Raw genomic sequence first — 15,935 nt, forward strand, 5'->3', positions numbered from 1 at the left:
TAATAATAATAATAATAATAATAATAATAATAATAATAACAACCAGATGCATAATAATAATAATAAGAAGAAGAAGAAGAAGAAGAAGAAGAAGAAGAAGAAGAAGAAATAAGTTATTATTGTTATTATTATTATTATTATTATGAAGAAGAATTGTTGTTGTTGTTGTGAATTGATGGATTGTCGGCTGTGCTTATCTTATATGGATTAGAAGCTATTTAGAAAATATTTATCTTCCTAAAGTCAGGCTGCTCGTCTGACGTCTCTGCAAAGACAGTGTAACTTAAAACTGGTCCCTCCTGTGTATTTGTCAGCCAATCGGACGCGATGAGACCTCCCCCTCCATCTATTTAGCATCAGAGACTGGGATAAAGTTTCCAAAAAACATTAGGCAAAAACTTCCTACGGGACGAAAAGTGGGCCAAAGCTTTAGTGCACGTCAGAGCGAGAATACAGCACATACACACACATACAGACACACACACACACACACAGACACACACACACAGACACCTTCACACACACACACACACACACACTGGACCATCCAAACTCCTGAAACGTTTTTTCTGTCTGTTGTCATCCCGCACGGATTTACTTTCTCACCACGGATTCGAAGGCGGAGAGCGCGTTTCCCCCCGTGCCCTTACATTTCTTTAAACGAGAAATGGAAGAGAGCTCGAGTTCACCCGTGTCTCCGGTGGACAGTCTCGGGACCAGCGAGGAGGAGCTGGACCGCCAGCAGCAGCAGCAGCAGCACCAGCACAGGCGCTTCGCCCGGAAGAGGAGACCGAGTAAAAAGTCGAGTGAGGAGGACAGCTCTGGCGGAAGTCCCGGCTCGGCTAAACGGAGCAAGAAGGCGAGTCCGAACCGAGCGCAGTCCTACGAGGAGCTGCAGAATCAGCGCGTGCTGGCCAACGTGCGCGAGCGCCAGAGGACTCAGTCTCTGAACGAAGCGTTCGCGTCTCTGCGCAAGATCATCCCGACCCTGCCCTCCGACAAGCTGAGCAAGATCCAGACGCTCAAGCTGGCATCCCGCTACATCGACTTCCTCTATCAGGTGCTGCAGAGCGACGAGATGGACAGCAAGATGTCCAGCTGCAGCTACGTCGCGCACGAGAGACTCAGTTACGCCTTCTCGGTGTGGAGGATGGAGGGAGCCTGGTCCATGTCCGCCTCGCACTAGCGACCTCCAGCACAGCTGGACACCAATCATGCCACCTGGGTATGTAGCGACATGAACAATCCACCACACACACACACACACACACACACACACACACACACACACACACACACACACACACACACACACACAATGTAGTTACTTTTTCCTCCAAGGTTATTTGTCAAAGGTAATCCTGCTATTGTAGTGGATTTGTAGTGCATGACGTGTTTTAAGGGAGAATAAAATAAAATTGCTACCTTAAAAATTCAAGTGAAATGAAATTTAAATAATTAAAAGGTTATGATGTTTCCTAAAAAAAATACTGGTGAATTTAAATTAAGTCAAATAATATTTACATGCTGTAAATGGGTTTGCTCTGCTATTCTGAACGGTATAATAATAATAATAATAATAATAATAATAGCCGAATAATAATAATAATGATAATAATAATAATAATAATACGAGCTGTGAGGTTTTCATTATTATAATTCATTATAAGTGGGCTTCAGAAAGGCTATTAATTTGTGTGTTATCAGTGGTAAAGCCAAATCCAGTACTGACATGAATGTCTCATTAACTCTTTATAAAGCCTTTGATAAATCTAAACTTTGACATCATTATATCGCTTAGTTTTTCTTTCTCGTATAGTTTATTTTTCAGAAGAGTTTAACAAATGGATAAGGCTAATGAAATCATTTAAGCTGGTGGACTAGTTTATTAGTCTTCAGAAAATGTGAGCTTGATGAGGGAGAGAGGCATCGCAGGAATGCTTCAGCAATTTCGGTAAGGTCTATGGAACATTTTCCATCTTGAAGCATATAACATCGTCTTGCGAAATGAATCCTTTCTGTAAAAAAAAAAAAAAAAAAAAGACAGTTCTCCAACATCCGCATCTCTTTAGTATAAAACTACATTAAAGGTCTATAGAGCCAGAACAACTGCAAGTGCACTTTAAAGTGGAAAAATAAATGCAGTTAAATACAGAGTTACCCATTTAAATATCTAAAAGAATTTATTCTAATGGAATAGTCTAATTTATTTGTGGGGAAAACAGATTTAGATATAATCAGTCCAGGGGGAAAACGCTATATTGAAGTTTAGGTGTGAAAGTTACTAGACATCATAAATAAATAATAAATATCAGAATCTCTTCCGAACTGAAATAAACACTGCAGAACGTTCAGACTGGAAATCTGAGGATATTGTCTAAGATATATACATTTGAAGAAAATGATAATAACACCATGAATATTGGGGAGGGAGGTGTTGAAAGACTGAATATAGATGATTAGTACGCAAGATATCTAATTAGATTTTATAGTCTCAATAAATCATTTAATAGTTTTATTAATCGCGCTTATGAGAAACTGCGGCATTTGGTCAAAAAAAGTTTTTTGAAAAAAAAGGAAAAAAAAAAAGTAGACCCTAGAATGTTCTCTGGGACGGTACTTTTGTAATAACAATAACATGTCAGATTGTTATATTTGAACAGTTTCCTGGTGTTACTCTTTAAAGATAACCAAACGTTAGAACACAAATGTCAACCCCAGTCATGACAATGATGATGCAAACACAATGTACTGAGTGAGTGTTTTAGTGTGTTGTAGTGTAAATGAGTGTGTTGTAGTGTGAGCGAGTGTGTTGTAGTGTGAGCGAGTGTGTTGTACTGAGAGCGAGTGTGTTGTAGTGTGAGCGAGTGTGTTGTAGTGTGAGCGAGTGTGTTGTAGTGTGAGCGAGTGTGTTGGAGTGTGTTGGAGTGTAAGCGAGTGTGTTGGAGTGTGAGTGAGTGTGTTGTAGTGTGTTGTGGTGTAAGCGAGTGTGTTGTAGTGTGTGTGAGTGTGTTGTGATGTAAGCGAGTGTGTTTTAGTGTGAGTGAGTGTGTTGTAGTGTAAGCGAGTGTGTTGTAGTGTGTGTGAATGTGTTCTAGTGTAAGTGAGTGAGTGAGGGTGTTGTGTGTCATAGTGTGAGTGAGTGTGTTGTGTAAGTGAATATGTTGTAGTGTGAGTGTATTGTAGTGTGAATGTGTTCTAGTGTAAGTGAGTGTGAATGAGTGTGTTGTACTGTGTGTGAGTGTATTGTAGTGTAAGTGAGTGTGTTGTAGTGTGTGTGAGTGTATTGTAGTGTAAGTGAGTGTGTTGTAGTGTGTGTGAGTGTATTGTAGTGTAAGTGAGTGTGTTGTAGTGTGTGTGTTGTAGAGTGAGTGAGTGTATTGTAGTGTGTGTGAGTGTATTGTAGTGTGAGTGAGTGTGTTGTAGTGTGTTGTAGTGTGTGTGTTGTAGTGTGAGTGAGTGTATTGTAGTGTGTGTGAGTGTATTGTAGTGTGTGTGAGTGTATTGTAGTGTGAGTGAGTGTATTGTAGTGTAAGTGAGTGTGTTGTAGTGTGAGTGTGTTGTAGTGTGAGTGAGTGTGTTGTAGTGTAAGTGAGTGTGTTGTAGCGTGAGTGAGTGTGTTGTAGTGTAAGTGAGTGAGTGTGTTGTAGTGTAAGTGAGTGTGTTGTAGCATGAGCGAGTGTGTTGTAGTGTAAGTGAGTGTGAGTGAGTGTATTGTAGTGTGAGCGAGTGTGTTGTAGTGTAAGTGATTGTGTTGTTGTGTGAATGAGTGTGTTGTGTGCTGTAGTGTAAGTGAGTGTGATTGTGTTGTAGTGTAAGTGAGTGTGAATGAGTGTGTTGTAGTTTGTGTGAGTGTGTTGTAGTGTGAATGAGTGTGTTGTAATGTGAGTGAGTGTGTTGTAGTGTGTGTGAGTGTGTTGTAGTGTGAGTGAGTGTGTTGTAGTGTGAATGAGTGTGTTGTAGTGTGAATGAGTGTGTTGTAGTTTGTGTGAGTGTGTTGTAGTGTGAATGAGTGTGTTGTAGTGTGAATGAGTGTGTTGTAATGTGAGTGAGTGTGTTGTAGTGTGAGTGAGTGTGTTGTAGTGTGAATGAGTGTGTTGTAGTGTGAGTGAGTGTGTTGTAGTGTGAGTGAGTGTGTTGTAGTGTGAGTGAGTGTGTTGTAGTGTGAGTGAGTGTGTTGTAGTGTGAGTGAGTGTGTTGTAGTGTGAATGAGTGTGTTGTAGTGTGTGTGAGTGTGTTGTGATGTAAGCGAGTGTGTTTTAGTGTGAGTGAGTGTGTTGTAGTGTAAGCGAGTGTGTTGTAGTGTGTGTGAATGTGTTCTAGTGTAAGTGAGTGAGTGAGGGTGTTGTGTGTCATAGTGTGAGTGAGTGTGTTGTAGTGTGTGTGAGTGTATTGTAGTGTAAGTGAGTGTGTTGTAGTGTGAGTGAGTGTGTTGTACTGTGTGTGAGTGTGTTATAGTGTGAGTGAGTGTGTTGTAGTGTGAGTGAGTGTGTTGGAGTGTGACTGAGTGTGTTGTAGTGTGTGTGAGTGTATTGTAGTGTGATTGAGTGTGTTGTAGTGTAAGTGAGTGTATTGTAGTGTGAGTGAGTGTGTTGTAGTGTGTGTGAGTGTGTTGTAGTGTAAGTGAGTGTGTTGTAGTGTGAGTGAGTGTGTTGTACTGTGTGTGAGTGTGTTGTAGTGTAAGTGAGTGTGTTGTAGTGTGAGTGAGTGTGTTATAGTGTGTGTGAGTGTGTTGTAGTGTGAGTGAGTGTGTTGTAGTGTGAGTGAGTGTGTTGTAGTGTGAATGAGTGTGTTGTAGTGTGTGTGAGTGTGTTGTAGTGTAAGTGAGTGTGTTGTAGTGTAAGTGAGTGTGTTGTAGTGTGAGTGAGTGTGTTGTACTGTGTGTGAGTGTATTGTAGTGTAAGTGAGTGTGTTGTAGTGTGAGTGAGTGTGTTGTAGTGTGAGTGAGTGTGTTGTAGTGTGAGTGAGTGTGTTGTAGTGTGTGTGAGTGTGTTGTAGTGTGAGTGAGTGTGTTGTAGTGTGAGTGAGTGTGTTGTAGTGTAAGTGAGTGTGTTGTGTGAGTGAGTGTGTTGTAGTGTGTGTGTGTGTTGTAGTGTAAGTGAGTGTGTTGTAGTGTGTGTGAGTGTGTTGGAGTGTGACTGAGTGTGTTGTGGTGTGTGTGAGTGTGTTGGAGTGTGACTGAGTGTGTTGTAGTGTGTGTGAGTGTATTGTAGTGTGAGTGAGTGTGTTGTCGTGTGAGTGAGTGTTTTGTAGTGTAAGTGATTGTATTGTAGTGTGAGTGAGTGTGTTATAGTGAGTGAGTGTGTTGTAGTGTGAATGAGTGTGTTGTAGTGTGTGTGAGTGTGTTGTAGTGTAAGTGAGTGTGTTGTAGTGTGAGTGAGTGTGTTGTAGTGTGAGTGAGTGTGTTGTACTGTGTGTGAGTGTATTGTAGTGTAAGTGAGTGTGTTGTAGTGTAAGTGAGTGTGTTGTAGTGTGAGTGAGTGTGTTGTAGTGTGAGTGAGTGTGTTGTAGTGTGAGTGAGTGTGTTGTAGTGTGAGTGAGTGTGTTGTAGTGTGAGTGAATGTGTTATAGTGTGTGTGAGTGTGTTGTAGTGTGAGTGAGTGTGTTGTAGTGTGTGTGAGTGTGTTATAGTGTAAGTGAGTGTGTTGTCGTGTGATTGAGTGTGTTGTAGTGTGTGTGAGTGTGTTATAGTGTGTGTGAGTGTGTTGTAGTGTGTGTGAGTGTGTTATAGTGTGTGTGAGTGTGTTATAGTGTGTGTGAGTGTGTTGTAGTGTGAGTGAGTGTGTTGTAGTGTGAGTGAGTGTGTTATAGTGTGTGTGAGTGTGTTGTAGTGTGTGTGAGTGTGTTGTAGTGTGAGGGAGTGTGTTGTAGTGTGAGTGAGTGTGTTGTAGTGTGTGTGAGTGTGTTATAGTGTGTGTGAGTGTGTTGTAGTGTGTGTGAGTGTGTTATAGTGTGTGTGAGTGTGTTGTAGTGTGAGTGAGTGTGTTGTAGTGTGAGGGAGTGTGTTGTAGTGTGAGTGAGTGTGTTGTAGTGTAAGTGATTGTATTGTAGTGTGAGTGAGTGTGTTGTAGTGTGAGTGAGTGTGTTGTAGTGTGAATGAGTGTGTTGTAGTGTGAATGAGTGTGTTGTAGTGTGTGTGAGTGTGTTGTAGTGTGTGTGAGTGTGTTGTAGTGTGAGTGAGTGTGTTGTAGTGTGAATGAGTGTGTTGTAGTGTGTGTGAGTGTGTTGTAGTGTGAATGAGTGTGTTGTAGTGTGTGTGAGTGTGTTGTAGTGTGAGTGAGTGTGTTGTAGTGTGAATGAGTGTGTTGTAGTGTGTGTGAGTGTGTTGTAGTGTGAGTGAGTGTGTTGTAGTGTAAGTGAGTGTGTTGTCGTGTGATTGAGTGTGTTGTCGTGTGTGTGAGTGTGTTATAGTGTGTGTGAGTGTGTTGTAGTGTGTGTGAGTGTGTTATAGTGTGTGTGAGTGTGTTGTAGTGTGAGTGAGTGTGTTGTAGTGTGAGGGAGTGTGTTGTAGTGTGAGTGAGTGTGTTGTAGTGTAAGTGATTGTATTGTAGTGTGAGTGAGTGTGTTGTAGTGTAAGTGAGTGTGTTATAGTGAGTGAGTGTGTTGTAGTGTGAATGAGTGTGTTGTAGTGTGAGTGAGTGTGTTGTAGTGTGAGTGAGTGTGTTGTAGTGTGTGTGTGTGTGTTGTAGTGTGAGTGAGTGTGTTGTAGTGTGAGTGTGTTGTAGTGTGAGTGAGTGTGTTGTAGTGTGAGTGAGTGTGTTGTAGTGTGTGTGAGTGTGTTATAGTGTGTGTGAGTGTGTTATAGTGTGTGTGAGTGTGTTGTAGTGTGAGTGAGTGTGTTGTAGTGTGAGTGAGTGTGTTATAGTGTAAGTGAGTGTGTTGTAGTGTGAGTGAGTGTGTTGTAGTGTGAGTGAGTGTGTTATAGTGTGTGTGAGTGTGTTGTAGTGTGTGTGAGTGTGTTGTAGTGTGAGTGAGTGTGTTATAGTGTGAGTGAGTGTGTTGTAGTGTTTGTGAGTGTGTTGTAGTGTGTGTGAGTGTGTTGTAGTGTGAGTGAGTGTGTTATAGTGTGAGTGATTGTATTGTAGTGTGAGTGAGTGTGTTGTAGTGTGTGTGAGTGTGTTATAGTGTAAGTGAGTGTGTTGTCGTGTGATTGAGTGTGTTGTAGTGTGTGTGAGTGTGTTATAGTGTGTGTGTGTGTGTTGTAGTGTGAGTGAGTGTGTTGTAGTGTGTGTGAGTGTGTTGTCGTGTGATTGAGTGTGTTGTAGTGTGATTGAGTGTGTTGTAGTGTGAGTGAGTGTGTTGTAGTGTGTGTGAGTGTGTTGTAGTGTAAGTGAGTGTGTTGTAGTGTGTGTGAGTGTGTTGTAGTGTAAGTGAGTGTGTTGTAGTGTAAGTGATTGTATTGTAGTGTGATTGAGTGTGTTGTAGTGTGAGTGAGTGTGTTGTTGTGTAAGTGATTGTGTTGTAGTGTTTGTGCTTTACACCACTGTGAGATCGGAAGAGCGGGCAGGTGTAGAGGCTTTCCAAACCAAAATGACTATATTAAAGCACGCTTTTATTTTGCAGTGATGTCATGCCACAGCAGGGTCTGGGCAGCGTGCTGAAAGTGTAAAAGGCGTTTTCCTGAAGGCCATGTGCTCCCACTTACAACCAAATCACTTACTCATTAATGACTTCCCATGCCAATATAGCCTACTGTATGGCTCTAATGCGTGCCGTAAGAAAACACCACAAGACTTTCCACTTGATAATACGTAACATTTGGTTTCAATGATACTTTTTTTAAATTGTACAATTTAAAGGTATGTTGTTAAATTATCAGGATCTTTTTTTGACATTTTTTGTAGATCAATACGCTATTAACGCCATTTTCCTGATTCGTGTCCCCTTCTTCTCCTCCTCCTCTAGACTGTTTACTTCCACTAGTTCTGAAGACACCAAAGGATTTATCGAAGAACCCGTGAAGCTTCACGTCATGATGAAAGACACAACCTGTGCAACCTAACATGCACCATAGTGCGTTGAAGCCCAGAGTCCTAACTTCACAACTTAGCCCTAAATGTCCTCATGGTGTTAGTAAAGGAAAGCCATCTTCTATCTTTAATGAAACTATATTTCCCCCTTGAAATAGAAGAGTTTATATATATATATATATATATATAGATGTATATGTTTTTTTTTTTTGTAAAGTATTGTACATAATGCTACCTGTGAGTTTGATCAACTTTTAAGGGGGCCAATATGATTTAGAGCAATAGTTTTCTGCATGGATTACTGCCTTTTTTTTTTTTTTTTTTTTTTTTTTTTACATTCAAAACAAACAAACCAAAAAATGTTGTTCTATGCAAGACTTTCAATTTCCATGCATTGAATTGTGCTTATTTATTAAAACATATTTTTTGAACAAGTAGGCTGATCTGTGGATTATGTATCGTGGAATATACATATTGCTTGATCGATGATTATTATTATTATTATTATTATTATTATTATTATTATTATTATTATTATTATTATTACGCTGTCCATGTTAAAGGAAACATATTTAGTTCTTACAATTAATAACAAAATGGCGGACGGTGATCACGAAGTCCTGATCTCTGTTTTGAAATGAAAGCTGTCCACTGGGAGAGAAATACGAGCCGGTGTTAAAGCTTTTATCCGCCTAGTATAATAGCGTCATATCGTTTCAACTGCTGGAGCTGAAGACCCAATTTCTTTGTTACCGACCGAAACGAGCCGATCGAAAGAGCAGATTTATTCTCCTTCAGCCCTGTATAAATGGAAAGCTGCCACACATGCACAGCGTGAAATTGTTTACAGCTCATTTTGCTCAGATAAAGATCGGCAGAATAAAACAGAGCGATGTGCCATGCGCTGACTGTAGCTGATAAAAGTCTACATAAATGTTGTGTGTAGTGCAGAACTAATGATCAACCACAGCGAGGAGATCTCTATCTTCTCCTCAATCTACAATACTGATTATCTTACTCTCCTTTTCCTCGTCACTGCGGTAATACCATCAAGGGGATGTTTTGTACCTTTTTACCGAGAACATCTTTAAAAAAAAAAAAATAATTTCAGGTGCAATGTACCATAAATGATTGGTTAGACATCTTTTAGAGCAAAGTCCTTAGTTAAAGAAACAATCAGAGGGAGTTTAATGAAGGAAAGCCATTTCCCCGAGACAAAAGAACATTTAAAGACTAATCAGATGCTCATTAACTTTTTCTTTCTTTGAATATTGTGTTTTTAATTTAATCAAGGAAATTATTATTAAATAATATAATTCATTTCATGGAATTAATTTCATTTAATTTTACTTGAGGAAAGACTACTGGATTACATAAATATGTTTACTGCAACACGCTTATTAAAGATACACTTCCTGTATAAAACATATGCATTCAAATGGTACAAAAGGCCTGAAGGTACCACCCCAGTCACGAGTAAATACAGATTAATGCTTTATTTCTCAGACTGTTCATCTTGTCCAGTTTTGAAACAATGGCACCTTTTTTTGCAGGAGACATCCAACAGCAAACTTGTGGAATTCAGTTTTCCGTTAAGCTTTTGTGTTGTTGGCCCTGAAGCCTTCAGTAATGTTGAACAAGGTGCGGTTCAGATTGGACTTCTGTCCTTTAGTCCAAAATGATGTGCACCTGCCAAACTCGGCACTAGCGCCACATTCCTTCACTTTACTGGAATGAAGATTCACATCCCGAGCTTAAATTCTTAAATGCAACAGAGAAAATAGCCTTTTGTTGTTGTTGTTTTTAACTCAAAAAAAAATAAAAAAATAGAAAGAAACTATTTTGAAAGCAAACAAGGAAAAGGTAAATAAGGTCAAAAAAGGAGAGGATCCTATGAGGATCTAGATAACTCTAGATAAAAGTGTGTGTGTGTGAGAGAGAGAGAGAGAGAGAGAGAGAGAGCTGTGTAAAAGCCAGTAAAAAGAATTAGCGGTGTGTGTGTGTGTAAGGCCTCCATCGGCAGCGTACTAAGTACAGTCTCATTATCTCAGTGCTCAGACGAGAGGCTCGGTTTCAGCCAAGAGCCTGAGGGCCCCGGGCCACACTTCCAACACTCTGCCAGGCCCAGATGGTTCCCGTAAAAATCAGACGGAAAAAGCAGCAAAAGTTTAATTCGCAGTAAAATGGATAAAGTGAAGGTTTATACTGTGTGTGCCTCAAAATGGAATTCACTCTGGCTCAGTGTGGGGGGACGCTGGTGTGATACCGTGACTCAGAAGTACCTTGTTACTTTCCTTAGACTCATTGTACTGAAAATAGTGAATTTACATTATCTAATCAAGGCATGCCCATAATATTTTTTATAAACATATATATATATGAATGAGAGAGAGAGAGAGGGGTAATTTAGTTCAGTTTATTCACTATCAACACGGACAATAAATTCACAGGAAGTTTAGAAATAAACTCTTGGAGAGACTCTAACTCTACTTGGTATCTACTTAAAACAGCCTCAAATGAGCTGGTGTTAATGTCACATAACAGCCATGACTTCCACGTGTCACCTCTGTTGCACTCATAGCTGCTCTGAATGTATGCTGAGTGCTTTTACTGCCACAATGTCACAGGAAAGCCAGAAATTCTCTATGTCCTAGCCAATATATCTCGTGAGATTTCTGCATTGCTCCTCAAAAATTTTTAAATAGGACTTAATCTCATTGGCTTGGAAAGCCTCTCCTCAGGTTTTGGATATCAAATTCTTAGAATCAGGAGAAAGATGACTCTAGTCACAGTTGCTCCACCTTCAGCCATTCCTGTTGTTCTGGGGACATGACAGAAAGCGTCCAAGGCTGAGAGAGATGTGGTGATGGTACGAGTCTATGGATTATAGAAAATGACACGTGTGTGTGTGTGTGTATATATATATATATATATATATATATATATATATATATGAAGCTGCCACTTCTACAGCAAATGAAACCTCAAATCTGACCACAGGTATATATGAAGTATCTCAAGACCTGGATCAACCAACTGCATATTTTTTTCACAATAACTAAATACACAATGAATCTGGATCACCTTACTCTTTGGAGATGTTTCACATTTGTGCCTTAAATACTTTTGAACGACCATTGCACACAACTATTTGCATTTAAGACTTTTTAATCACTGTAGATGGCATTGGCTGAGCTACATATTGCGTTTCTGTTGAGAGCCTTGGATTAGCACAATGCAGAATTAGGCTGTAGCAATCCCATACCTGCTTCAGAAACCAGGTGTGCAGCCAGACAGAGCTTGCTTATGCTTAAACAGATTTTTTTTTCTAACACAAAGAAAATCACTTGCAGTGTCTCAAACCTCAAACTGGCAGAACCATGGCAGAGCGAGCAGTAAATTATGAGCTAGGAGGGTGTGTGGAGGTCTGGAGACTGTCCAAGGAGCTAGCAGGCCAGAGGTCCTGCATATAAAACCAGACTGCTGATCTCAGATCTGTTCAGTGTTTCATATGCTCATGAATCCATTTACAGAGAGTAGAGTAAAATTATACCAGATCAGCATTTTGGACCTAGACCTAAACCTGTAGAGCGCACTCTAACACAATGCCTAGCTGGGTAGTGGGCAAACCAAAGATGCCAATGGAGATCAATTACCAGGCATGACTTAAATTTGGAGTCCACGCACTCTCATTACCTTTGCTCGTCTCTGAGGTGGTACAGTTATATTTCATACATTTAATATGCATCTTTCACCTGAAAATGTGGATATAAAAAAGATTTAGGGTATAAAATTTGACTGTAATTACCTTTTAAAGCTTTACACTAGTTGTACCTTTATAGGAAAACACCTACTGAAGGTACAGAAGATGCAGTATACCCTTGAGGGTACCAACCCATGAAGGAAAGGTACAGTTTAGTAGGAGTGTATGAACAATATTGCTTTTGGTCAATTTTGGTCCATTTTCGTACAATCTGCAAATTTCTGTCTTCATTTAGTCTGTATTAATTTAAATTGCTTGTAGATACTGTAATGCCGATCATCACGTCTTTTAAACATATCTGAAGAGCTAGATAATATAGATGTAGTTTGGACTGTGCTTACTCATAACTGTGAGAGAATAACATTCTTTCATCCTGTCCGAAACAGCACCAAGAATTTCTTTACACAGTCCCACTTCCCCCACACCACCATTCCCTCGCTAGTGCTGGAGAACGTTCTGCAGCCCGCAAAAGTGGAATCAAAGTGGACAAGAAAATGGGTTAGGAACACGAAAGTGGCTGTAAAGATGGCTGTGGATGCAGGTGGAGGAATGAGCGAGGAGGCCAGCCAAGGGAAATTACATCGGTGCTCAAACGGCTTTCCAAGGCCGCAATGTTTGCTTTGGGCTGTTTTTTTTTTTGTGTGTGTGTTTTTTTTTTTGTTTTTTTTTTAACTTTAGCAATATTCTTCAGCCACCTCTGCTCTCTCATTCCCAGCCCAGTTCCTATCCAAAGGCTTAAACAGCCCCTCATATGACTGCCTAGAGAACAGCAAAACCTCAGCAAAGTACGCTCTGCAGAGCTGGGCTCATAAAACCGTAGGTAGCAAATGATGGATATTACTTTTGAACCATCATCCACGGCACGTCAGTTTAAACAGAAAAGCTGTAAATGTGCAGCACAAGTGAATGTTTAACTCTGGAACTATAATAAGACAGTCTCCTTGCAGTGATTTGTAGTAGTTAAATAAACGTGTTGATCCCTCAGCTGCTGTGTGTCGTAACCTGATCTACGAAGGCAGAGAGCTCACACTGTGGCACAACTCACACCGTTACTTTTCCTTTTATTAGCAGTGAGGTCACTCTGGGTCAGCAAGGTCACGCTACCAGAGGAGCCGTCTCACCGTGTCACACACAAACGCAAAATTGATGTTGAAGCAGTTACAAGGGACATGTAACATAATTCAGGGCAGTAAGGAATCCAAGAACATTTCCTACTTGAAGAGGAGCTTCACTTATGTGTGTATGTGTTTCCTTTTTTTAAAAAAAACATTTTTTAGCAAGTATTTCATCCTCTGTCTGTAATTAAATGAACTAAACAATATATAACCACTGATGTTACTGAAAGTCCCAAGTGCTGTACAAATAAATAATCAACAACACACACACAGTAGCCTAAATTATTCTGCCTCTATTCATTTAAATCTCAGCAAATTTAACAGGTCACTTAAGACCTTGGATTTAAAGCATACACAATACTTAATACTTTTTATACTTTAAATCAATATTTTGGCATTAAATGTAACGTACTGTATTAAGGTTGATTAAAATAACTAATTTAGAACGTTAACTCATTTCTGCCAGAATAATGTCAGATAGTACTCTAGCATTCCAAGGTCTCAATTTTCCAAGATTAATAATAGATTAACCGCTGCTATGATGAGCTGAACAATCATTTCCTTCCAGATCTTTAGAACATTTATGTCGGGATTTATTTATTTATTTTGAAAATTGGAAAAGACATTCCGAGACATCATTTAAAAACATTTTCTAGTACCATTATTATTATAATAATTTTTTTTTTAAGTGAAATTGGAAGACTAACACACTGCCTAATTAACTACAGTGAATAAATGACCATATTACATATCGCTGGATAACTTAAACTTGATCTTTTCTCATTCACAAGACACATATTTCACCTCTGTGTGTGAAATGCTGAGAGAAAGAGCCAGAGAAAGAGTGCATGTTAACACTTAATTGAGACAGTTCTCAGTTGTGCTAACTAGCCAAAATATATATTATTTCAATGGGCATATAAAAATAAAACCAATAGCCTGGGCACCTGAGACAAGAAAATAATGCTTCTGGCTGATGAGTTGTTTATTCATAGTTTCCGGATGGAAAAGTAGGCAGCAGTCACCAGCAGTTTTTTTTTTCCTCTCATTCAACAACCAGAGACAGAAAAACTACTTACTGACTTTTGCCAAACAAAGTTTTTATTTGATGTGTAATCAAACTAATGTAACCACGGTGGATCTACACACCTCCGCTAAAATGGCTGTTTTTGTGATGTAAATAAAAAATAATAATAAACTAACCTATTAATTAGAGTGAAAAATAGTAGGAATCATTTCAGGGGGAAAAATAAAATATACATTAACCTGGTTGCGTAAGTGTGCACACCCCTAAACTAATTCTTAGCTGAAACAACTTGAGATTTTATGACAGCATTCAATCTTTTTCAGTAAAAGTCCATTCTTCATTGCAAAACTCTAACTGTCAGATTGGCTGGGCGTCTCCTGTGCACAGTCGTCTTCAGGTCCCCACACAGATCTTCGATTGGATTTAGGTCTGGGCCGTTCCAAAACTTAGAACTTCTTTTGGTGAAGCTATTCCTTTGTTGATCTGGAGCTTTGCTTTGGGTCATCGTCATGCTGAAAGGTGAACGTGTTTTAGCAGAAATTTTAAGGTTTTGCACCAAAACTTACAGGTATTTAGAGTTATTCATTATTCCCTCCACCCTGATTAAAGCCCCAGGTCCAGCTGAAGAAAAACAGCCAGAAAGGATGATGCTGCCACCACCATCCTCCCCCGTGGGGATGGTGTTCTTTTGGTGATGTGCTGTGCAGTTTTTTGGGGGTTTTTTTTGTGCCAAACATATCCTCTGGTATTATGGCTAAAAAGTGAAACTTGGTCACATCAGAACATAACACATTATTCCACATGGTTTTGGAAGATTGGATGTATTTTTTAATTTATTTATTATTTAGTACCTCAGTATTAGTATTATTTATTATTTACCACCCTACCTCATAGCCCAGAGATTGTTGTCACATCTAGAGAGCAACCAATACTTGTGAGAAATTGCTGCAATTCTTTCAATGTCGCTGTAGACCTCTTGGCAGCCTCCCTGACCAGTTTTCTCCTGATTTTCTAATCAATTTTAGAGGGATGTTCTGTTCGTAGTAATGTCCCTGTCATGCCGTATTTTCTCCACTAGTTGATTATTATCTTTACAGTGTTCTATGGTATATTCAATGCCTTGGAGATTGTTTGTAAACCTCTTCTGATTGTTATTTTTCCAACAATGAAAAATAACCTGTTTTGTAAGCTCTTTGTACTTTTCCAGTTAGATGTTACCAAGAAGATGTCAGGAAAATCCTACAGGCACAGATGTACTTTATTTGGGGTTAGTCAAATTAGGTGTACACTATCCATCCATCCATCTTCGTGAGCTTACTCCTTTTCAGGGTCGCGGGGGAACCCGGAGCCTATCCCAGGGAGCATCGGGGACAAGGCGGGGTGCCAGTCCATCGCAGGGCACAATCGCACACACATTCACACACTACGGACACTTTAGACATCCCAATCATGCCAATACCAACATGCATGTCTTTGGACTGGGGGAGGAAACCGGAGTACCCAGAGGAAACCCCCGCAGTACGGGGAGAACATGCAAACTGCGCACACACAGAGCCGCGGGAATCGAACGTGCTAACCACTAAGCCACCGTGCGTATACTAATTAAGGATGTGCACACTTATGCAAGCTAGGTATTGGAAGTTTTTTGCTTTTCTGGTTGTTTGTCAATTGATGTTTACATGTTGCAATTTCACAATAAACATGAAAATGGTTCTGACATGATTTAACTCAGTTTCACAAAAACCTGCTATTTTAAAAGGGGTGTGTAGACTTTTCATATCCACTGTATAGTCCTTTTCATTCTGAAAAGTCTATCATTTCTATTCTGCCTCAGGCTTATTATGTCTTCTTTTTTAAAAAAAAATTTTTTATTCTTATTCTTATTATTGTCCGTCTTTATGTAATTTCTGTGTACACGTTGTAAGCTTCACTTACCAAGTCAGTTTCCTTGTGTCAGCTCTTTCTGATTTCTGACTTCTGAGTCTCACCACCTGCCGCACTACACACATCAGCACCGACACATGACCTTTTTACAATCAGAAATGTGGCGGTCTGTGGAA

General features: G+C 39.7%; 1 protein-coding gene across 1 annotated transcript; it reads left to right on the plus strand.

Moving 5' to 3' along the window:
* The first annotated feature begins 372 nt into the window (after positions 1–372).
* Positions 373–8,404, plus strand: twist2. The gene is made up of 2 exons (XM_017469095.3): positions 373–1,225; positions 7,906–8,404. The coding sequence occupies exon 1, from the start codon at positions 668–670 to the stop codon at positions 1,184–1,186; it is 519 nt and encodes a 172-aa protein (XP_017324584.1). The 5' UTR covers positions 373–667; the 3' UTR covers positions 1,187–1,225; positions 7,906–8,404.
* The last annotated feature ends 7,531 nt before the right edge of the window (positions 8,405–15,935 follow it).

This window comes from Ictalurus punctatus, chromosome 6, assembly GCF_001660625.3.
Source record: "Ictalurus punctatus breed USDA103 chromosome 6, Coco_2.0, whole genome shotgun sequence".
Lineage (NCBI taxonomy): Eukaryota > Metazoa > Chordata > Actinopteri > Siluriformes > Ictaluridae > Ictalurus > Ictalurus punctatus.

Excerpts from the sequence above, each read along its gene's own strand:
- twist2 (XM_017469095.3), top strand. The coding sequence starts at position 668 with ATGGAAGAGAGCTCGAGTTCACCCGTGTCTCCGGTGGACAGTCTCGGG.